The following is a 24,393-nucleotide window of genomic DNA, read 5'->3' as shown; positions in this document are numbered from 1 at the left end:
GTGAGGAGGTGCCTGGGAACGGCGGCGGAGGACAAAGAATATCCCGCGTTTCTCCCTGCGAGACCTGGGGGCGGGTGCCTGAGACCGGTGCCTGAGGACGGAGGAGGTCGCGCGTTTTTCCCCTTTTTTTTTTTTTTTTCTCTTTTTGGCGAGCGCTTTTTGGAAGCCTTGAAGGGACGGGGACCCCAGTGCTAGGGAGGCACGGTGGCGGGACTGGTGAGCGGGTGGCTGGGACCGGCGCCTGAGGACAAAGAATATCCCCCGTTTTTCCCTGCGGGACCGGTGGGCGGGTGCCTGAGACCGGCACTTGAGGACAGAGGAAATCGCGCGTTTTTCCCCTTTTTTTTTTTCTCTTTTCTGCGAGTGCTTTTTGGAAGCCTAAAAGGGACAGGGACCCCGGTGCTAGGGAGGCAGGGCGGCGGGACTGGTGAGCGGGTGCCTGGGACCGGCACCTGAGGACAAAGAATATCCCGCATTTTTCCCTGTGGGACCGGTGGGTGGGTGCCTGAGACCAGCACCTGAGGACGGAAGAAATCGCGCGTATTTCCCCTTTTTTTTCTCTCTTTTTGCCGAGTGCTTTTTGGAAGCCTTGAAGGGACAGGGACCCCGGTGCTAGGGAGGCAGGGCGGCGGGACTGGTGAGCGGGTGCCTGGGACCAGTGCCTGAGGACAAAGAATATTGAGCGTTCCTTCCCTGCGGGACCGGTGGGTGGGTGCTTTTTGGAAGCCTTGAAAGGACAGGGACCCTGGTGCTAGGGAGACAGGGTAGCAGGACCAGTGAGCGGGGGCCTGGGACCGGCACCTGAGGACAAAAAAAAAAAAAAAAATCGCTTGTTTTTTCCTTTTTTTTCCTTTTTTTTTCCTCTTTGTTTCTGTTCCCTCTCTCATTGTTGCTGCTGTTGTTTTGGTTTGGAGAGTGCTTTTTGGAAATCTTAAAGGGGCAGGACAGGTCACTTAGACCAGAAGCAGGGAATCTGGGGATCTCTGGGCACTCTAACCCCCTGGGCAGCAGGGAGCACAGAGGCCCCTTACGGAGATAAATAGTCTCCTGGCTGCTCCCCCTCCAACGGGGCTCCACCATTTTGGAGGAACAGCCCCAGCCAGGCCAAGCCCACAGCAACAGCGGAGATAAACCCCAAAGCAACTGGGCAGGAAGCAGAAGCCCTGTCTGCGCACAGCTGCCCAGCACAAGCCACTAGAGGTCGCTATTTCCCAGGAAAAGGCTACAAACCAACAAGAAGGGAAGCTCTTCCAGCGGTCACTTGTACCAGCTCTGCAAACTATCTCTATCACCATGAAAAGGCAAAACTACAGGCAGACAAAGATCACAGAGACAACACCTGAGAAGGAGACAGACCTAACTAGTCTTCCTGAAAAAGAATTCAAAATAAAAATCATGAACATGCTGACAGAGATGCAGAAAAAAATGCAAGAGCAATGGGATGAGATGCAGAGAAAAATGCAAGAGCAGTGGGATGAAGTCCGGAAGGAGATCACAGATGTCAGGAAAGAGATCACAGAAGTGAAACAATCCCTGGAAGGATTTATAAGCAGAATGGATAAGATGCAAGAGGCCATTGAAGGAATAGAAGCCAGAGAACAGGAACGTATAGAAGCTGACATAGAGAGAGATAAAAGGATCTCCAGGAATGAAACAACACTAAGAGAAATATGTGACCAATACAAAAGGAAAAACATTCGTATTATAGGGATACCAGAAGAGGAAGAAAGAGGAAAAGGGATAGAAAGTGTCTTTGAAGAAATAATTGCTGAAAACTTCCCCAAACTGGGGGAGGAAATAATCGAACAGACCATGGAATTATACAGAACCCCCAACAGAAAGGATCCAAGGAGGACAACACCAAGACACATAATAATTAAAATGGCAAGGATCAAGGACAAGGAAAGAGTTTTAAAGGCAGCTAGAGAGAAAAAGGTCACCTATAAAGGAAAACCAATCAGGCTAACATCAGACTTCTCAACAGAAACCCTACAGGTCAGAAGAGAATGGCATGATGTACTTAATGCAATGAAACAGAAGGGCCTTGAACCAAGGATACTGTATCCAGCACGACTATCATTTAAATATGATGGTGGGATCAAACAATTCCCAGACAAGCAAAAGCTGAGGGAATTTGCTTCCCACAAACCACCTCTACAGGGCATCCTACAGGGACTGCTCTAGATGGGAGCACCCCTAAAAAGAGCACAGAACAAAACACACAACATATGAAGAATGGAGGAGGAGGAATAAGAAGGGAGAGAAGAAAAGACTCTCCAGACAGTGTATATAACAGCTCAATAAGTGAGCTAAGTTAGGCAGTAAGATACTAAAGAAGCTAACCTTGAACCTTTGGTAACCACGAACCTAAAGCCTGCAATGGCAATAAGTACATATCTTTCAATAGTCACCCTAAATGTAAATGGACTTAATGCACCAATCAAAAGACATAGAGTAATAGAATGGATAAAAAAGCAAGACCCATCTATATGCTGCTTACAAGAAACTCACCTTAAACCCAAAGATAAGCATAGACTAAAAGTCAAGGGATGGAAAAACATATTTCAGGCAAACAACAGTGAGAAGAAAGCAGGGGTTGCAGTACTAATATCAGACAAAATAGACTTCAAAACAAAGAAAGTAACAAGAGATAAAGAAGGCCACTACATAATGATAAAGGGCTTAGTCCAACAAGAGGATATAACCATTCTAAATATATATGCACCCAATACAGGAGCACCAGCATATGTGAAGCAAATACTAACAGAACTAAAGAGGGAAATAGACTGCAATGCATTCATTGTAGGAGACTTCAACACACCACTCACCCCAAAGGATAGATCCACCGGGCAGAAAATAAGTAAAGACACACAGGCACTGAACAACACACTAGAACAGATGGACCTAATAGACATCTATAGAACTTTACATCCAAAAGCAACAGGATATACATTCTTCTCAAGTGCACATGGAACATTCTCCAGAATAGACCACATACTAGCTCACAAAAAGAGCCTCAGTAAATTCCACAATATTGAAATTCTACCAACCAATTTTTCAGACCACAAAGGTATGAAAGTAGAAATAAATTCTACAAAGAAAACAAAAAGGCTCACAAACACATGGAGGCTTAACAACATGCTACTAAATAATCAATGGATCAATGAACAAATCAAAATAGAGATCAAGGAATATATAGAAACAAATGACAACAACAACACTAAGCCCCAACTTCTGTGGGATGCAGCGAAAGCAGTCTTAAGAGGAAAGTATATAGCAATCCAGGCACACTTGAAGAAGGAAGAACAATCCCAAATGAATAGTCTAACATCACAATTATTAAAACTGGAAAAAGAAGAACAAATGAGGCCTAAAGTCAGCAGAAGGAGGGACATAATAAAGATCAGAGAAGAAATAAACAAAATTGAGAAGAATAAAACAATAGCAAAAATCAGCGAAACCAAGAGCTGGTTCTTTGAGAAAATAAACAAAATAGATAAGCCTCTAGCCCAACTTATTAAGAGAAAAAGAGAGTCAACACAAATCAACATAATCAGAAATGAGAATGGAAAAATCACGACAGACTCCACAGAAATACAAAGAATTATTAAAGACTACTATGAAAACCTATATGCCAACAAGCTGGAAAACCTAGAAGAAATGGACAACTTCCTAGAAAAATACAACCTCCCAAGACTGACCAAGGAAGAAACACAAAAGTTAAACAAACCAATTACAAGCAAAGAAATTGAAACAGTAATCAAAAAACTACCCAAGAACAAAACCCCGGGGCCGGACGGATTTACCTCGGAATTTTATCAGACACACAGAGAAGACATAATACCCATTCTCCTTAAAGTGTTCCACAAAATAGAAGAAGAGGGAATACTCCCAAACTCATTCTATGAAGCCAACATCACCCTAATACCAAAACCAGGAAAAGACCCCACCAAAAAAGAAAATTACAGACCAATATCCCTGATGAATGTAGATGCAAAAATACTCAATAAAATATTAGCAAACAGAATTCAACAGTATATCAAAAGGATCATACACCATGACCAAGTGGGGTTCATCCCAGGGATGCAAGGATGGTACAACATTCGAAAATCCATCAACATCATCCACCACATCAACAAAAAGAAAGACAAAAACCACATGATCATCTCCATAGATGCTGAAAAAGCATTTGACAAAATTCAACATCCATTCATGATAAAAACTCTCAGCAAAATGGGAATAGAGGGCAAGTACCTCAACATAATAAAGGCCATCTATGATAAACCCACAGCCAGCATTATACTGAACAGCGAGAAGCTGAAAGCATTTCCACTGAGATCGGGAACCAGACAGGGATGCCCACTCTCCCCACTGTTATTTAACATAGTACTGGAGGTCCTAGCCACGGCAATCAGACAAAACAAAGAAATACAAGGAATCCAGATTGGTAAAGAAGAAGTTAAACTGTCACTATTTGCAGATGATATGATACTGTACATAAAAAACCCTAAAGACTCCACTCCAAAACTACTAGAACTGATATCGGAATACAGCAAAGTTGCAGGATACAAAATCAACACACAGAAATCTGTAGCTTTCCTATACACTAACAACGAATCAATAGAAAGAGAAATCAGGAAAACAATTCCATTCACCATTGCATCAAAAAGAATAAAATACCTAGGAATAAACCTAACCAAGGAAGTGAAAGACTTATACTCTGAAAACTACAAGTCACTCTTAAGAGAAATTAAAGGGGACACTAATAAATGGAAACCCATCCCATGCTCATGGCTAGGAAGAATTAATATCGTCAAAATGGCCATCCTGCCGAAAGCAATATACAAATTTGATGCAATCCCTCTCAAATTACCAGCAACATTCTTCAATGAATTGGAACAAATAATTCAAAAATTCATATGGAAACACCAAAGACCCCGAATAGCCAAAGCAATCCTGAAAAAGAAGAATAAAGTAGGGGGGATCTCACTCCCCAACTTCAAGCTCTACTACAAAGCCATAGTAATCAAGACAATTTGGTACTGGCACAAGAACAGAGCCACAGACCAGTGGAACAGATTAGAGACCCCAGAAATTAACCCAAACATATATGGTCAATTAATATTTGATAAAGGAGCCATGGACATACAATGGCAAAATGACAGTCTCTTCAACAGATGGTGCTGGCAAAACTGGACAGCTACATGTAGGAGAATGAAACTGGACCATTGTCTAACCCCATATACAAAGGTAAACTCAAAATGGATCAAAGACCTGAATGTAAGTCACGAAACCATTAAACTCTTGGAAAAAAACATAGGCAAAAACCTCTTAGACATAAACATGAGTGATCTCTTCTTGAACATATCTCCCCGGGCAAGGAAAACAACAGCAAAAATGAGCAAGTGGGACTACATTAAGCTGAAAAGCTTCTGTACAGCGAAAGACACCATCAATAGAACAAAAAGGAACCCTACAGTATGGGAGAATATATTTGAAAATGACAGATCTGATAAAGGCTTGACGTCCAGAATATATAAAGAGCTCACACGCCTCAACAAACAAAAAACAAATAACCCAATTAAAAAATGGGCAGAGGAACTGAACAGACAGTTCTCCAAAAAAGAAATACAGATGGCCAAGAGACACATGAAAAGATGCTCCACATCGCTAATTATCAGAGAAATGCAAATTAAAACTACAATGAGGTATCACCTCACACCAGTAAGGATAGCTGCCATCCAAAAGACAAACAACAACAAATGTTGGCGAGGCTGTGGAGAAAGGGGAACCCTCCTACACTGCTGGTGGGAATGTAAATTAGTTCAACCATTGTGGAAAGCAGTATGGAGGTGCATCAAAATGCTCAAAACAGACCTACCATTTGACCCAGGAATTCCACTCCTAGGAATTTACCCTAAGAACGCAGCAATCAAGTTTGAGAAAGACAGATGCACTCCTATGTTTATCGCAGCACTATTTACAATAGCCAAGAATTGGAAGCAACCTAAATGTCCATCTGTAGATGAATGGATAAAGAAGATGTGGTACATATACACAATGGAATACTACTCAGCCATAAGAAGTGGAAAAATCCAACCATTTGCAGCAACATGGATGGAGCTGGAGAGTATTATGCTCAGTGAAATAAGCCAAGCGGAGAAAGAGAAATACCAAATGATTTCACTCATCTGAGGAGTATAGGAACAAAGGAAAAACTGAAGGAACAAAACAGCAGCAGAATTACAGAACCCAAAAATGGACTAACAGGTACCAAAGGGAAAGGAACTGGGGAGGATGGGTGGGCAGGGAGGGATAAGGGGGGGGAAGAAGAAGGGGGGTATTAAGATTAGCATGCATGGGGGGGAGGGAGAAAGGGGAGGGTGGGCTGCACAACACAGAGAGGACAAGTAGTGACTCTACCACATTTTGCTAAGCTGATGGACAGTAACCGTAATGTGGTTGTTAGGGGGGACCTGATATAGGGGAGAGCATAGTAAACATAGTATTCTTCAGGTAAGTGTAGATTAAAAATTTAAAAAAAAAAAAAGAAGAAAGAAAGAAAGAAAAGGGGGATTACTCCTTAACAGGATAAAACTATTGGTAAATCAAAGATCAACGCATGCTTTAAATATCCTTAATGTTGATCACTTAAAGGGTGTCAGATGATCAGCTATGGAGGTACTCTTTTCTGATAATATTCCTTTCTCTTAATTAAAAAAAAAAAAAAAAAGCAGTTACTGTGTGCTGACCTCCAATGAGTTCTGCACAGTGGTATAGAGGGCATGTCAAAGTGTGGGCAAAGGGTCTGTTTGTTTCTACGCAGAAGATCAAGGCCTAGCTTGGATACCCAGAAAATGAACTAAGATACGATATGAGGAGGAGCTTCCGGCATCAGCACTCTCTGGAGGACTAGTGCCGGGGGATGATCATCAAAAAGCCTCCACAGGGATCCGGACGATGCTGCGGTTGTGGCTGCATCCAGCACACCGTCTCCTGGACTTGCCATAAGAAGGAGGAGGGAGATGTCTAGGCTGGCATGTGCATACAGTGAGACAACGAATTTGACTGGATCTGTACTGTTGGAACTCAACCAGGAGTTGGGAGGGGTGCAAGTTGTAGCACCCCAAAATCTCATGACTATAGACTATCTATGGTTAAAAGAACATATGGGATGTGAACAGATCCCAGAAATGGGCTGCTTTAATTTGTCTGATGGTTCAAGTACAGTTGGAAAATATCCATCATATCATAGATAAATTTTCACAAATGCCTAGGGTGCCTAAATGGTTTTCTTGGCTTCACTGGAGATGGATGGTAATTATAGATTTGCTTTGTTTATGTCACCGTATTCCTATTATGTTAATATGTGTGTGCAAATTAGTTAGTAGTTTAAAACCTATACATACTTAAGGTACTATACAAGAAGATATGTCAAAGAAATAATCAATCCTCCCAAGTTTCCTTCATATGCTACATCTATAGCTTTTCTTCTTCCTTCCTAATTACAAACCTTAAATAGAATTCGTGCCTCATATCGAATTTACCGAGTATCATAATTCCTCCAGGTGGTAAAGATACCTCGAGACAAGTGCTGGGCATAGAAGCCACAGGGCATAAATCTGCAAAGAAGTAAAAAGCTAACCTTTGCAAACAATATGGCTTCTCTCTCACTTACCAACTTTACATTTCCCTGTATGGCCCCGGAAGATGACTGGTTAGCCAGAGACGGGTAAGATTCCTCAAGGGAGGAACAACCTAAGACAGGCACAGTCGCAGGGGGGCCATCAGGTGAGAATTTGGGGATCAACAGAGGTGAGGCTCAGAACCTCACCCCCCCTGCTTTGAGAGAAATCTTCTGCATCCGTGGATGTTTTGCTGCCCTTGTCTAGCCTGGATTAATACTTAGTCCATAGGCACACACCTGATCATCTGATCATCTACATTTGCCTTCTTACAGCACTAAACTATGTTTTCTACCTTTATCTTGCATCTACCTACCACTTCAGCTTTTTATTAAAAATAAAAATAATAATAATAATAGGAGAAATGTGGGATCAACATATAAATCAAGTACAAAAATCAAATGAATATTCATATTTGACCTGATGGTTTATAGGTCATATTGCATGATCAAAACCGAAAGTTTCTGTGATGAATGCCCTTGTACTGTTCACCATGTAAGAATTTATTCACTCTGTAAGAATTCGTTCACCATGTAAGAACTTGTTCGTTATGCTTCAGAAGATTGGAGACTGACGAGAATTAGGCTTGAGATGGATTAATGATTGTACATTGAGCATTGACCCCCCTATACTGAATTTTATTGTTGTTAACAACCATTTGATCAATAAATATGAGAGATGCCCTCTCAAAAAAAAAAAAAAAAAAAAGAGTTCCGCCAAGTGCTCTGGGCTGCAGGCTGCAGGCTGCAGGCGAGCACAGGAAGGAGGGGTGGCAGCGCCAAGGACAGAGACTGAGACGGCTGCAGGAGAAGAGAGGCCCAGAGGCAGGGACCAGCTTGTTGCATGGAGACTCGCTCTGAGTGGACAGGATTCTAGTGATTGACCTGCCACGGTGGGAATAAAGTTGGATATAAACACTTTCCTGTCATTTTTCCAGTCTCACCAAATCAAGAGGGAACTTGCCAGGGGCTGAAGCTCACTGGCAAGACATACTCCCATCTATTCCACAGGCAGAGCGAGGGCCATGGCAGTTGAAGGGGCATCTATCAGGAGGGACCTTGAGGCCTACCTTATTTCAAAAGTAGAGTAGAAAGAAATACTTGAAATTAGCTCAGAGACAGAAAGGCCAGAGTTGCTGAATCAGCTGAAGTAGAGACAACACATTGGTTCAAACCAGATGATTCTATAGCCATGCAGGACCTGATGTATTTTCAGACTGCTGGTTTTCTTGGCTTGAAAATGAAGTATTTAAATTTTCCCCCACTTTTACAATTTTACAAGTAGGATCTGCTGAGTTTCAGTTTATTTATAAATTTCTTACTGAAATGATACTGCCTTAAACTATGCCAGAAATGGAAGTACAATGCATTTAAAATGTATAAATGCAAATTCAGAAAATAAGACAATGTTTTAAAAACATTCAAATCCTTTGACCCAGATTCCATTTCTATTTTTTTCTAAATAACAAAGATTTGTTAGAATATTTAAATGGTTATTTTTAAAAGCAGAAAGTCATAAAATAACTCATAATAAATTATGCCTCATTCATACCAAGAACAATTATATATATCTTAAAGTCATGTTTTTGAAGACTAGGTATTGATATTGTAAAATGTTATATGATACTATTTAATAAAGAGCAGGATATAAAACAAACAAACAAACAAACAAAATTACTCTATGCCTTTCTCTTCTTTCCTTTTTATCCTTAAATACATATATATATTCATTACTGTATATCTAAGAAAATATTACCTAAGAGTTTTAATAAATGTTTTAAAAACAGACAGAATTTAAAGTTTTAGAATAAACAAATCTGTTCTTACTGTAAAAAAAAAAAAAAAAAAAAAAATATAAAGGAAATGTTCCCCAAATAGTCTCATGAGGATGGCAAACCTTCACCCCCAACAACGGGAAATTACAGGAAAAAAGCTACAGATCAATCAGTCTTGTGACCATAAATGCAAAAACCTAAACAAAATGTTAACAAAACAGCTTCACAGAGTGAATCTTTTTTTTTTACATAAAAAGAATAATGTGTCATAACTAAGTTGTATTTGTCCAGAAATTCAAGGTTGGTGATTCAATGTGTTAACAGAATAGAGGAGGAAAACATATAATCATTCCAACTGTTGTGTTTAGAACAGCCGCTCGTGGTCAAGCCCAGGAGGAGCAGGCTCTCTGGCATCCTGGGCCCTGGAGCTCCCTCTGCAGTGGGAACCCGGTCAGTGTGTGCAATTCCTGCCCGCGGGGTGCCGGATGCCCAGCCAGGCGTGTGTGGGAAGAAAAAGAGGCAAAATACAGTAAAACTGCCACTCATGAAGGCACTGCTGCACTGTGAGAACTGGGACCAGATCGCTGTTAGAACCAGCCCCACACAGGAGGCTGTTCGTGGGGCCCCATGGGAGCTGCATGCCTATGACCCGGCAGGAAACAGTAGCTGTGTTCCAGATGCCTAGGCACAGGGTCATATCCCACCAAACCATGTGCTGGACCTTGATGGTCTAACAAAATACAGGCACCCAACACACACGCCTGACACGCTCTGATGGGCTGGAGACTTCCCAGCAGGAGGCCTTGGAGGGGAGAGGGACCTGGAGAGGGACACAGATGAGGCCAAGTGCACCGGCAGGTGCTATGGCAGCCCGCTGTGCCCTGGGCTGCGCTCCGTGTGTCAGTGCTGACGATGGCCTAGCTGCCGGCAGGAGCCCAGCTGAGGCCCGACTCAGTGGGAAGGACAGGGGCTCTGGGGGAGGCAGGTTCTGGGAGGGGCTCCAGAGCAGCCCCTCCTGCGGTGGAGACAGGGCAGAAGAGCTCAACCCTTCCACTTTCCACTATGGCCAGATGGTAGCCGCCATGCCGGTGGCTGCCTGCGTTTGGGTCAACCCTGCTTGCATTCTGAGTGACGTGCCTGCCTTCGGGGTGATGGCAGGCTGCAGGGGCACAGTCTCACGAGGGAACCCTTAGGTCCTAAACGGGACCTTGATGCACTTCAACACGTAGTTCAGGAACGAGCACCATCTTTCAACGTGCTAACTTCTGTTGACACTAACTTTGGTTTCCGTTTCCAAAGCCACGAGAGAGGCACACCTGTCCGCAGCAAGGCCCTGAGCTGAAGTTTACTGAAAAACGCTCAAAGCGGAGAAGCTGGTAACATTCCATTAAAGCAAACATTCAGACGCCATCTTGCTAAATTTCAGAAGGTCTCCCTGTAGGCTCCTAAATTACTGTTTAATCTTGTTCTAAAACATTAAAAGCAGTTCGTGCTCCTCAGGGCTGCAAAGCAAAGCTGTGTGCATGGCCGGGCTTCATTCTTGTGGATGGAGGATGGGGAGCAAAGGGCGGGGTCACAGGCTGCAGGGCAGAGGGCCAGGCTGCAGAGCAGGGAACAAAGGCCTCTGGGCAGGGGGCACAGGCCGCAGGGCAGGGGGTGCAGGCCACACCCTTGTTCTGGCGAGTTCTGCAGTCCTTCCGCTCAGTGCTTGGGGCTGGGCTACTGGTAGGGTTTCAAGTCTAAGCTGGAAACGTACTTGTTTTTTCTGCTTTGATGAAGTTCTGCTGTTTTTCGGGGCTTTGAAGTTTATTTATCATTAAATCACATTAATGACTTTTGAAGTTTATACTTTTGTTCCTGACTTTGAGGTATTGTGAAGGGCATCACATGCTGATTCAAATAACTCAGGGAAATGGGTCCAACTTTCACGTGGAGGCAGAACATGGCATCCGATTTATTACAAGCTTGCATGCTATGGTTTAGGACTGATTTAACTCCCCCTTGAGGCTGGAATTCAAAACTTCATCATGACTTGACGTGGTATTCTTGGAGGAGAATGTTTACTTCCTAACATGAAACCATAAAGATCCAGAGCGTGGATCTTTATGGCCTGACATTGTTTCCATATGAAGAAGCAAACTGGACAGAAGCCGCTGGCAGAGGCCTTGACTCCCGACAAGCACCCCTCCCAGCCTGGGGCTTGGGTCTTTGGGACTCTGATGTTTGGGGTCCAGGGACAACTCCTCATGGTCATGTGTCCCCTTCAATTGAGATCCTGCAGGGGCGCCATGAGGCACACCTCCACCCTGGGCTGCAGGGGTCCCCACAGGGGATTGCAGCGGAGAAGGCAATTCCGCCCGGGAAGCCGGCCTGCGAAACTTACAGGCCTGGGTTGTCAGGACCTTCCGTGGTCATTTTTCCCTTGGGCACCTGCGCAGACCACCAGGGCCCACTCAGCACTCATGGTTCATTATTTCTTCGTTTCTTCCTAAATAATCCCTAGAGCACCTGCCATGGGAGGGTTCCTCCATGCTCTGGGGGCCCAGCAGTGAGGGGGGCCCTGCCCCTGAGAGGAGCTGTCATACATGCTGTGGATATGTGCGTGGCAAACGTCTGGCATCCACACAGTGGTTGATGAAAGCAGGGACCCCCATGTGGCCGCCAAGCATAGACCTGGAGGGACCGAGGACTGGCTGAGGACATCTTGGCAGGGAGCTCCCTGTCCCTGGGGGCAGGACCTGCTGCTGAGTCCGAGTCCAGTGGCTGCAGAAAGATGGGTGGGCAGGTGACGGCATGGGCTGTGGAAGGAGGAAGGAATCCCAGGGTTTGGTTGGGGGGTGGCTGGGCCTGACTCTTCATTTCAGGGGTGCTTTGGCTCCCTGTGGAGGGTACACTGTGTGGGGGCACAGAGTGAGACCCAGCCCTGGGGCCGCTGTGGGCCTGGGCGGGGTGGGGAGAGTGGCTGGCTCTGTGCAGGTTTGGAGGCAGAGCCGACAGCACCTCTGATGGGGTGTGGAGAGGACAGCCGTCCTGGGATGCCGTCTGGAGGCCTTGAGGAGGCTGCAGCTGGTTCCTGCAAGGGCACACGTGTGTGGTGGGTGTGCTGGGGTCAGATGTCACTGGAGGCTGGAAACTCACATCTGGGCGCCCAGGGAGAGACCTGAGGGTGTCAGCGTGGGGGCATGTGCCCTGGGAACCAGGGGGTGTGGGCACCTCTCCCCAACCCAGACCACACAAGCCCCAAAACCGGGCTTGGACACGAGGCCAGGGTGAGGGGGAGTGGTGCCTGGCAAACCTGTGAGGCCCAGCCAGGGCCCCCATGGGACCCCTCGGGATGCATAACAGGTACCTCAGCCCATTTAGATTTCTGGTGACTATTGGTGCATCTGGACTTTTCCTATCATTTCTTAAACTTTACCTTGCTCTGCCTTTTCTGTCTAATTTTTCTCACTTTCTACCTTTATTTAAACTGATAACAAAGTGTTCACCCAACCAGATAATGACTTCGGTGGTCTCTCATACCCCTGGGCCTCCACATCCTTCCTGCGCTGAGTCAATATTTAAAGTCCCAGTTCCGGGTCAGTGTGTGTGCTTCATCTCTTTGTCTTAGTTCTTTAAGAGAACAAACATTATAAAGGCATAGTTTTCACCTTTTCCTTTATCCTCGTGTCTCTTGCATCTTTTCTTGGACGTGTTTCTCTTTTTGCTTTGAGGTTTCCTCCAAAAATGTTTTCATTGTGGGTTTTGTTGGCAAATCTTTTGAAACCTTATGAAAATATTTTGACTATGCCCTCAAAATAGTTCTTCCAAGTACTGTATTTTATACTTACTGTTTCTACTTTGCTCCTTTTTCAGGGTATTTTTTTCTTTTCCACATTGCTAATTTCTTCCCTTATCTTTTCAAGGTACTTGTCACACCTCTTTGAAATGATTTGAACACTTCTGCTGAGACATTATAAGCTTTCCAGGGTGTGGCTTTTTCTTTTGTGATTTTTAAGTTTCTTGGATGTTTAGTGTCCTTGACTTAGAGCTTATCTTCCCATAGAAGTGAGTTAAATAATCTCTGGAGGAAAATACATCATCCAGAACCTATATTTTCATGAGTAACATCCAAGATTACTCAGAATTTCCTATGACCAAATGGCCAAACACCAAGAGACAAAAGACGAATGGAATCAAATGTGAACAGATACTGGACTTAACAGATATGAATTTTAAACTAACTGTTGTTAATAATACACAGACATATAACATGGACAATTTCACAGAAGAGCTTAAATCACTTTTTAATCAAATAGAGATGCTAGAAAAGCTACTTAACTGAAATTAAGTTCTCGAAGATGGACTTAGCAATGGGTTAGACAGCAGAATAAAGGTCAGGGAGCTGGAAGATGGGTCAGTAGAATAATGCAATGAAATCTGAAGGGGAAAAATAAGAAAAAGAGGGAAAAAAAGTGAGATGTAATGAATGACTTGCATGGATTGTAGTCCCAGAAGGAGAGGAGAGGGAACGAGGGAAACGAATGAACACGGGCCATGGAATCTCCAGACCAATGAATGACATCAAGCTGCATGTTTATGAAGCTCTATAAACATGGAGCACAATGAATACAAAGAAAAGCACAGCTAGGCACATCCTAGTTAAATTGTCAAAAATAAAAATAAAGAGAAAAATCATACACAGATGGACAGACAGCTGACTTCTCAGCCAAAATGAGGGAAACCAGAGGACAGTTGATGATATGTTAAAAATCCTGGGAAAAAAATAAGTCACCTAGAATTCAATGCCCAGTTAAAATATTTCTGAAAATAAACATGACGTTAAGATGTATTCAAATGAACAAAAATCGAGAGAATTTTCCATTGGTGATCTTCACTAAAATAAATGATAAGGAACTTTTTCAGAAGTGAAATTATTCTCCCAAATTTTTATTCTTCTTAAGCAAGAAAATAGAGGAAATTGTGAGAAACTACAGACAGAGTAACTGTGTGGGTAAATCTGGGTGACTGCTGATGGAAAACAACAATGGCAGTAACATCTTGTAGAATTTAAGTACACATAAAATTAGGGTGCAGAATAGCCCAAAAGCCAGCACAGGTAAGGGGTTCAAGTCATGATGAGTCTCGCTGTCCAGAAAGGCCACTGTTCTCACTACAGTACGTCAAGGATGTGGGTAGGAGATCATGAAAAAAATAACAGAGATCTAATTATGGGCGAAATAAATATCTGATTAGTCAAAAACTGGCAGAGAAGGATAGAAAAGGGGCAGAGGAAGCCACTACATGGTAAATTCTAACACAAATGCAGCTTTATTTAAACACAAAATAAGGTAACTGCTATTTCATTAAACTATTAAATTGCATGAGTAGTCTAATTAAAGACAAAGATTCTCAGACTGGATTGTAAAAGTAAAACAAAGCACACTGTATGTTCCCTCTGACTACACGCATAAATGTAAGTATGTAAACCTGAAAAGGTGGGGAAAGTCATACCATGGAAGTGGACAGAAATCAGTAGAAATATTGGTGATTTGACAAACACAGTAAGCGAGTTTGACCCGGTCGGCATGTCTGGAACCCTGCATCTGGTAGATGCCCTGGAGCACCCAGCCTTCAGGTGCATGAGGAACATTCACCAAGGCTGCTGATATGCTAGGTCTGAAAGAACCACACATTTTCAAGTGTTGGGAACATACAGAGAATAGCCTGTGACACGCTGAGAGTAATTTGGAAATCAAAAGAAGATACATGGGAGAGAATTCCAAATGTTTGAAAATAAAGTGACAAACTTTTAAATGATCCATTAATCAAGAGGTCCCAATAGAAATTAGGAAATACTTTGAATTGGATGATGACGATAAAAACATGAAGTGTGAAAACTTGTGTGACACAGTTAAGGCTGTACTAGAAGAAAACATCAATTAGTCAAGGCATAAATTAGGAAAAATGTGAAAATCAAAGAACTAAGTATTTTTCTCAAGAATTTGGAAAAATAACAGAAAATCAAGCTATTACCCTCAATAGATCAGAAGAAAGACAACGATGACAACACTGGTGATTAATGAAGCAGAAAATGCACAAGAAAAACTCACCATCCAGAAATCATTTGCTTGCAATAGAAAAAAAAAACAAAATCTTAAACCCCTAAAAGTTATATCAAGGGGAAAATAAACAGGCACAGGTTAACCATATCAAAGATGAGAAAGGGGGCATCATTAAAGACCCCATAAACATTAAATAGTAAAAGGTAATGCTGGGGCTCTCTTGTCCCCTCCTGGTGTGAGCCAGAAGCTCTGTCCTTTCTCTGTATCTCTCAATAAAAGCCTCTCCCTGGCTCTCCTACCTTAACTGTTTGCTAAGTTCATTCTTCAGCTCTGCAAACAAGAAGCCCGGCATCATCTTTGGGGTCTCGTCCGGGATAACTTGGGAGGTGAGTATCGGCATCCAAGCCTGCCTTTTCTCTTGCTGTCCTTATAGACGGAAGCCATCTGTGGCACACAGCGTCGGGCGCTCGTCAGCCACTTACATGAGACCAGCTGGGCTGCTGATCTCAGAGTCTTGAGGAACAGGATCCCCTGCGTCTCCCTCAGGGGATCCCCCATTTCCCTTGGGAGCCGGGAAAGTCACCTGAGAGGAGGCCAGGATTCACCTTCAGAGGCATCGCCTTGGATGCCAGGGACTGAGGAAGGCCATGGGCAACTGTGAGAGTCTAGGCTGAGGCTACACTTCAGTGTCTCCTCCAAGGTCCATGTGTCTGGAATCAGACCCCAACAGCCTGCCTGGGTGTCCGTGAGGAGTGTCTCTCTCTGTCTCTGACTCCTAGCCTGCTTCTCGGGCCACACTGGCCTCTGGGTGAGGCAAGGTCACTCCTTACTTCCTTTACACGCTGCGTGCCTCCAACTCCATCAATCTCACGGAACCCGATGCTTACCAACGCAAAGTAGATCTACACTTTGCTCTTATTCCTGACTAAATGCTGCACTTTTTATCTCATAAAAATGTGTCTGGACACCTGTTAGCCACTTAAAAGACATTAGTGTCAGCTACCAGTCTTAAGTCTCGGGTGAAAGGTCTCCTGGTGTCCGCTGCTCCTTATCCCCTGCCTCCAGATGGACGGGAATGTCGGGGAGTGGTTGAGCTGATCTCCTTTCCTATCCTAATCTGCGGACTCCGAGGGCAGACCGGACTAGTAGACAGTGGTCCTGGATCTCAGCTCCGGCCAATTGACCCCATGGCGCTGAGTGAACCTCCTGCCTGGCTGCTGCCTATGCGAGAGTTGCAGATGACCCCTGACCTCTTGTCTCACAGGTCAGATTTGCTACAGTGGGTGACTGGCTAAATAAGTCCCAGGCAGTGGCAGAAACTGGTGTTTAAGAGTATAGACATCCTCCCCCTCCATAACTATCCATGGCAGTGTCTGTCTGAATTCTATCTCTGGCATTGGAAAAAGTTCCCCTGCTCCTCATTCAAAGCCCTCCTCCTAGGCCTGTGCCACTTTCTCCTGCCACTTTCTCCTGCGTAATGTAAATGAAGTCTGTGAAGTAATCAAGCTGAACCCTGAGCCCAGCATGTAAATGGCTCTATTCTATTGACCTCCCTTCCTTAGAGGCAGCCATCCTGGGGCTATGGCATTTCTACCTGCAGCCCCAGGGAAGCAAAACAGGCCTGTGGCTCAGACCAAGGCTCTGGCAGCCAGAGGTCACACAGTCCCTGCACTTACCAGACAGGCAGGAGCTCTCAAGGAATGATCCCGAGGGTACTATGCTAAAGCCCATGCAGAGAAACTAGGGTCTGGATCAGGACTCCCCACTAGATCTGGGGCTCTGAAGCAACTCTTGCTCAGGGGAAGGCAAGATACAGGCCACGCTGGTAAGGAGTGGTTAATTCCAGTAGGCCTGGCAGAGGTGACTGACCACTGTCACCCAGGCTCCAAGGCGAGGGGACGCCCTCACAGAGGAAAGGCCGACCAGGTGTCACACACCTGTCTTTCTATTCCGGATGGGAGCTTCTTCTTCAAGTTTAAAGCCAGACACGCCTCTCTTGGCTTGCATTCTAAAGAACTGGGAGCAATTTTGATCCCCAGACTCTGAAAAAGAAGTGTCTTATCTTCTGCCTGGCCTCAATACAAACTCTCTAATGGAGAGGCTTGGTCCCTGAGAGAAGTAAACAATATAATAAGGTTATGCAGCTAAATTAATTTTAATGCAAGGAAGGAAAATAGTCCAAAGTCCTGTGGACTACTACAATATGGGACTAGTTTTCTAAATTTTTTTGGTGAATATCTATTCTACTTATTGGGTTCATTATCTTCAAAAATTGGGAAGTTTTTAAACTAAACTCCCTGAAACAGAAGAAATATAACTTTTGCAATACAGACTGGCTTTAAGTGACTGGTGCTAGAATTGTACTTGCATTTTATCTCCAGCCCCCTGGACACACACAGTCCCTATCAGTTCAGAGCCTTCATCAGCCCTGTTCATCTGGGGCCATCTAAACCTTAACCCAGTTATGTAAACTGCTCGCCCTTAGAGTATATTCTTGAAAACTGAGATACTTTTAGTCAAATAAGCTAAAAGGAAAGAAGGCATTTGACTATCAGTAACTCAAATCTTTGTATCAGTTTATCTGTCTGTGTATATGTTCTTTTTTGAAAAGTGTTGCTAACTGTAGTCATTATGTCTCAGTCTATATGTTTGTGTGTCTAAGCGTGTGAATGAAAAACATTTTTCTACCTCTGGATGGTACTAATAAAATTGATTTGAAGACAACCACTTGTAAAAATTGGTTACAAATGATTAGCATAATAAAATATGTGCTACTCTTCTTTATCTGGGGAACATTAACTGATTTCACTGAAGAATGATTCTAGAGCTCAATGTTTAACATAGAGTTTTAGTAGGGGGTTTTCCTTGCATGTAGTTATATTGCTCTGACTGCAAATATCCCGCCCTGCCCGCTCCGGAGGCTCTCACCCTACTCTGACTACATCCACGGTCTCTGTCTCAAAAGGAGCATTACAGCATCAATGCGACATGAACGGACACAAACAGGTATGCACAAGCATCACCCAGAATGCTGAGCCGCTGAGCGCACCGGCACTGTGAGCAGGACCATGCCACGGACACCAATCTTTTCCAGTTTAACTATGCATTTCACTAGAGGCTCTTCCCAGGGCAACAAACCACATGGAGGAGACAGAAAGGAAAAGAAAGGAAAAAAAAAAAACTATCTTAATTTGTGGATAATACATAGAAAACATAAAGGAATCTGTTTAAAAAAACCTCTTAATCGATATGATTTCAGCAAGACCACTGAATGCCCAGGCCAACCTACAAAATTGTTATTCCATACGTTTGTAGCAACTAATTAGCACGACATTCCTTATAGCCACATCTTGCAGCAGCAGAGAAAAACACACCTTACAATGCAACTTCTTGAAAATGTACAGACCTGTACAGAGAAAGCTACAGAGCTTTACTGCAAGAAATCAGAGGCCCTAAACAATCAAGGGAAACAGCATGCTCACCAAAGGCAGATCCACAGAGACAGAAAGTGGACGGTGGGGCCAGGGAGGGGAGGGGGTGAGTGTTCAGTGGGGACAGAGCTTCGGTTTGGGGAGATGGAAAGTTTGAGATGGTGGTGGGGATGCTGCACAGGTGAACATGCTTCACACCCTGGGCTGCACACTTGTCATGAATAAGATGGTGAATTTTATGTGTATTTATCACAATAAATGAATGGAAAAACTAATAAGGGTAAGCAGACCTGGAAAGCACCCAAGCAGGGGCCACACACCCCCTGCCCTGCCCCTCCACCCTGCCCTATGGCCTCACCCCCACCACCCATAGTCGGTCTCCTCGGTCCGGTCTCGGCTGCATGCGGGGCTTCCTGCTCCTCCAAAACCAGATATAAGACCCAGGTCCCCTTGCAAGCCCCCACCGAGGCCGCCCCTGCCTCAGGCCTTTGCACCTGCTGTTGCCTGGTCCTGAAGGGCCCTGCACTCAGATGACCCTCGCTCTGTCTCAGGGTGGCCCACCTGCACTCCTGGTTGGCACATCTGAGACAAGCATGGATGTTTGCCGCTCGCCACCACAGGGGAGGGCCTGGATCCGGCGACCTTGGGGGCCACCGATAAGCCCTTGTCTGCCCTCCCCACTCCTAGTGACTGCCATCAGCCCACCTGCCACAGATCTGCCTGTTCTGGGCATTGACACAGGTGGAAGCACATGTGACCCTGGGTGGCGCAGCAGCGTCCCCAAGGCTCGCCTGGGTCGTGGCATCGGCCCTTCGTTCCTTTCAAGGACGGAGCTCTGCCCCACAGGGCACGCACCCCACACTAACCCGTTGCTGGCAGGCACCTGGGCTGCCTGTGCACAACACACCACATGAAGGGTTCTGTGGGTGTGTGCACTTCTCTTGGCCAGATGCCCAGGAGTGGGACTGCTGGGTCAGGAGGTCATCGGCAGTCTCCGGGGGCCACACCACCGTCACCATGGCCTTTCCTGCCAGCAGCGGAGGGATGTGACCTCACAGCCTCACCACACCACCCCCACCTGTGGGCACTGCACCCTGCTGGGGGAGGCGCTCTGGCGTCCGAGCATGAGGACCTCTGGTGGGGCTTCCTGGGCGGGACCCTCCCGCTTGGCACTGGGCAGGGCTGCTCCCTACGGGCTCTGCGGTTTTGCTAACTTCTCGGGGCCAATTTAGACCCAGAACAAACTCCTCCAGGGAGGGTGGGGCATTTTCTCCAACTGTCCAGTTTTCATGCTGAATGAGACGCAGATTCTCAAATATTCTTGATTTCACAGAATTTTATTCTACTGATAAAACCAAAGATAGGAACCTAGAGAGGACATGAACTAAATCCCAGAAGCAGCAGCTGCAGTGGTATTTACACAGAGTCGTGTGGGAAGGACGCATCGGGTCCATGCAGACCGTGCCATGGGGCACACACCCAACTCCAGAATGCCAAGGCCATGGGCCAGGTGTCAGTCGCAGCACAGGGGTGGTTTTCCATACCTTACCCCCCAATCTCAGTACAGGGACCCTGGACCAGGAGAGGCCCCAGTGCAAGGCGGGTGGACGTCACTGCCTAACTCCGCGTGGAACCCACACGGGCAGGGCTCCAGGGCCCCAGCCTGGCTGCCTGGCACACACCGTGGCCGGTGGTCAGTCCGGCAGCACTCCAGAAACACCCGAAGCTCACATTTAGCTTTGCCCTGACCTGAAATCCGTCGACCAGGTGATTCCCTAGTGAGTCCATGAAGCCAGAGAAGGAAAGGGGCCTGGTGTCTGGGCCCCTCAGGGCAACCTCACTGTCACGGAAACCCTGGGGGTTATAAATAAATAAGCCATGCAGGAAGTGAGGCAGAAAAATCACCGTGACAAACAACAGGCATAATCAAACCCAGGAGAGGCGAAGGGCAGGCCTATGAAGGTGGACGGGCATCTCGCCTGTGGCCACCAGGAGGCGGCATGCAGGCTTCATCAGGACAACCAGGGCATGGCACTGGTACCCGCGCCCCACCCTCTCTCCAGGGGCGTGGGCGAGGACGTGGCCTCATAAGCTGCTGTGCCTCAGACCCCGAACCACACAGTCTGGTCACGGTGCTGCAGGTGAGGAGAATTCTTGGCATTTACTGTTTCTGCATCTCAGAAACAACCTTGTGCCTGTGGCTGGGAGTGCAGTACCCATGAAGGGATGGGGCTGGCATCCCAGCTGCAGACCGCCCAGGCTGGGCAGGGCTCTCTCTGGGGGCACGTCACTCAGGCAGCTTCCTGGGGCATGAACAAGACTGGAACCCAGTGGGGCCGGGGGCACAGGCGTGGATGGCTCTTCTCTGCCTTAACTTACAGACACTCCAGCAGGCAGGTCACAAAGCAGCAGAAAGCACTGCTGGGCCCCCAGCCACAGGCTGATGTCTTACGTACCTCAATGGGCCCAGCAGCCCAGGGGACAGCGCCAGTGGGAGCGGCTTCCCGCGAGCGGCCCAGACGGGGCGTTGGTAGACTGTCACTGCGGAAGCCAGGTGGGCGCCGCCAAGGAAAGGTTACTCTGGATGCAAAGGTGGACACGTGGCCTGCCTCCCTGCCTCACTCTGCTGCTGTGGCTGCACGATGTGCCCGGTACCCTGACCTCCCCCAGGAACACATGGGCACTAAGGCCTCTGCATCTCCCCATGGATGCAACAAAACTTTTCATGTGTGGCCCTTGGCCTGGACAGGAGACCCCACAGCATTCCAAAAACTTGTGGGAAGCCACCCCATCAGGTGAGGCCACTGGGCAGCGTTTGCCATGTCGCAGCCCCCAGGCCTCCCCGCATGGCTGAACACTAGGAGTAGATGGTGATCACCTCCCGGCCACTGCCTCTGACCAGAAGGACCCTGTTCAGCCCCTCAGTCAGGACCTCGAGGAACTCCATGTCTGGGCGGACTCGTTAAGGACACAGTGACGCCTGCATGGAGCTGGAAGCACAAAGGAAGACCTCACTGCCCGTGTCCCCAGGACTCAGCATGAGACAGGACCAAGGTGCATCGGGACGACAGGCCCTCCCGACAGAGCCACGTGATCCCACATGGGTGGGCGCCTGCTGGGGCACACACCATCAGGATGGTGTGCAAGGTGCACACGTCCACCAAGACACCACAGGCCAGGGAGTCCTGGTCACCAACAAAACATGATTCCTAAAGCTTTAGACCCGAGAACCAGGGCTCCGCCCTCCTGGCTCCTGGCTCCCTGTGCCCCGAGTGGAGGGGATGCCTGGGGGTGGAGGGGGCAGGCACACCCACCAGGCAGCAGACATACCCCACTGACTAGGAGGGCTGGGCACCATGGGGAAGGGGGCTGGGTGCATGCCAAAGCATGTAAGACAGTAAGGCCACACACAAGGCCAGGGCAGAACCACCCGCCCATGCTCCAGGCTCTGCCCTGACTGGAGGTGGTGTGCAGCCACAAGAAGCACTCAGGACTGGAGCCCCAGGTGGGAGCCAGTGCCCACAGGCCTCACCGTGCTGTGCCGTCCTGCACCATGCAACGGATGTCAAGGCGGGGCTCCTGGTGGGCTCCAGCCCCTCCCAGGCACCTGGGGGTTTGGTCTGTGCTCATGTCCACTCCACTCATCACCCCAAATCCTGGGTGTCCTGGGCCTCCATGAGGCCTCCACTGTTGAGTGCAGAACACATAGTCACTATTCCCCATGGTTGTCACACCGCCTCCTGCAGCCCAGTGCTGACACCTGAGGCCCGGTCAGGGCCATGCGCTGGTACCCCTGGGTTATGAAGTGTCCTTTCCTTGATGCCTCCTCCCACTCCCGGGTCCACTGCAACCAGCCAAGTGGGGCCCACCCCTCCTCGGTGCCCACCTGCTTGTGGCCCCCATGTGCAGCCCAGGGGAGGGGGGCTGTGGTCCGTCAGCCTTGGGCCCCTGTGGCCGACCCCAGCTCCAGGATCCCCTTCTGAACAAGCAGAAAGCCACCCCCAGCTACTCCAGGGAAACCCGCAGGTAATGTAACCCAGGAAGGATACAGTTCTCATCCCCCTGCCGGTTTCTAGGGGGCCCTGGCATGTTCAGCAAGACCAGCTGGGCTTCCTGGGACTTGCTGAGGACAACCCCATTGAGCTTTACGGCCGTGTGCATCCTCCGGACGTTGGCCTGGTCCCTGTGGGGAGATGCACACTCAGCCTCCCGCCCATGGTTCCACACACAGGCCACCAGAGCCCCGATCTGCGTGCACCACTCACTGCAGACACAGACCCAGCAGAAACAAACCAGGTTCAGATGGCTTCCCCACCCCGGGTCATCTGCCTGACAGTGTAGCAGGCTGGGCGATCTATCCGGCCAGGAGCAGGCCTTCTGCATGTCCCTAAAGCTGCCATGACCCTGTGTGTACGAGCAGCCACCCTCACCAGGGGAGACGGATGCTCCCGGGGTGCAGCTCGCGGTCAGCCACCTGCCGGCTCCAGAACATTTCCCACTGAGATCCCTGCTTTAGCCGCTGCCTCGCTACGTGCCTGGGTGGGGCGCATGTGGCAGCCTCTCGCTCATCCTGGCACCGGCTGGGGGCCGCAGGGGCCTCAGAAATGGAAAGGAAGGACCTTCTTCCCCACCCCCTGAGGCTGCATGGGCCCTATGACCCAAGGCCAAGCATCACACCCTGGATCCTTGCCAAGAACCAGCCCCAGGGAGGCTCCACCCCGGCTCTCAGCCTCCTGCACCCTGGAGCCTGATGGCAGCAAGTGGCCAGGAGCTCCTGACATTTGCCACCTGGCCTGTGTCCCGCATCCTCACTGACTGCCCACAAGTGTGTGCAGTGCAGTGGCTTGTGGGTGCTGATGCTTCTCCAGGTGCCCAGGCCCAGCAGCGGGAGGGAGGGTCCCCAGCCTCTGTAGACCCAGGCCCACCAGCATGCCTGGGTGCTGAGCACCCACAGATCTGTGCTCATTCACTGGGTGAATTGGGCCCCAGGAAGCACACTAGATGCAGGCCTGGGAGAGCCACCTGCCCCATCAGAAAGCTGGCACGGCCTCTAGGCCTCAGGCACCTGCATGGCAGCCGTGGCCCTCTGAGGGCAGGACTCGGGCCCTGGACACAAGGCTGGGAAGAGGCTGGCAGACGCCTTGGTCGGCTCTGTCCTGAGGCCAGTGAGCCCCATGAGAGCCACCCGTTACCAGGAGGAAAGAGGGAGACAAACCCTTTATTTTCTCTCCCTGACAGAACTACAGGTTGGGCCTCTGCCCACAGCACAACTGGGGGTCCTTCGTCACAACAGCCACGAGTTAGCTGCCTGGACAGACCACAGTTCCGGTGCCTGGGGCCGACAGCAGTTCCAGAAGTGTGCGATGTCAAAGGCCCCGCTCACGGTTAGGATCTGACAACATGGGTAATGCCAGGAGCAGGCCTGGGCCTGGAAGGGCCCGCGGCTCCAGCGTGAGGTG

The 24,393-nt window shown here is 47.7% G+C and overlaps 1 protein-coding gene across 11 annotated transcripts in view; it reads right to left on the bottom strand.

Moving 5' to 3' along the window:
- Positions 1 to 24,393, bottom strand: part of SLC12A7 (solute carrier family 12 member 7) — a 99,786-nt gene that overhangs the window by 3,844 nt on the left and 71,549 nt on the right. For 10 of the 11 annotated variants that reach the window (XM_037015429.2, XM_037015427.2, XM_037015433.2 and 7 more), the window contains 2 exons: positions 22,984 to 23,117; positions 20,251 to 21,883 (listed from right to left, as the gene is read on the bottom strand). The exons of the other annotated variant lie outside the window; for it this stretch is intronic. In XM_037015429.2, the coding sequence (XP_036871324.2) occupies positions 21,792 to 21,883; positions 22,984 to 23,117 (226 nt within the window). In that variant the 3' untranslated portion in view covers positions 20,251 to 21,791. Of the gene's footprint in view, positions 1 to 20,250; positions 21,884 to 22,983; positions 23,118 to 24,393 lie in introns of those variants that run through there. 11 annotated transcript variants of the gene reach the window in all.

The sequence above is a fragment of the Manis javanica genome, chromosome 1 (assembly GCF_040802235.1).
Source record: "Manis javanica isolate MJ-LG chromosome 1, MJ_LKY, whole genome shotgun sequence".
NCBI lineage: Eukaryota > Metazoa > Chordata > Mammalia > Pholidota > Manidae > Manis > Manis javanica.
This window is presented reverse-complemented; position numbering and strand designations above follow the sequence as displayed.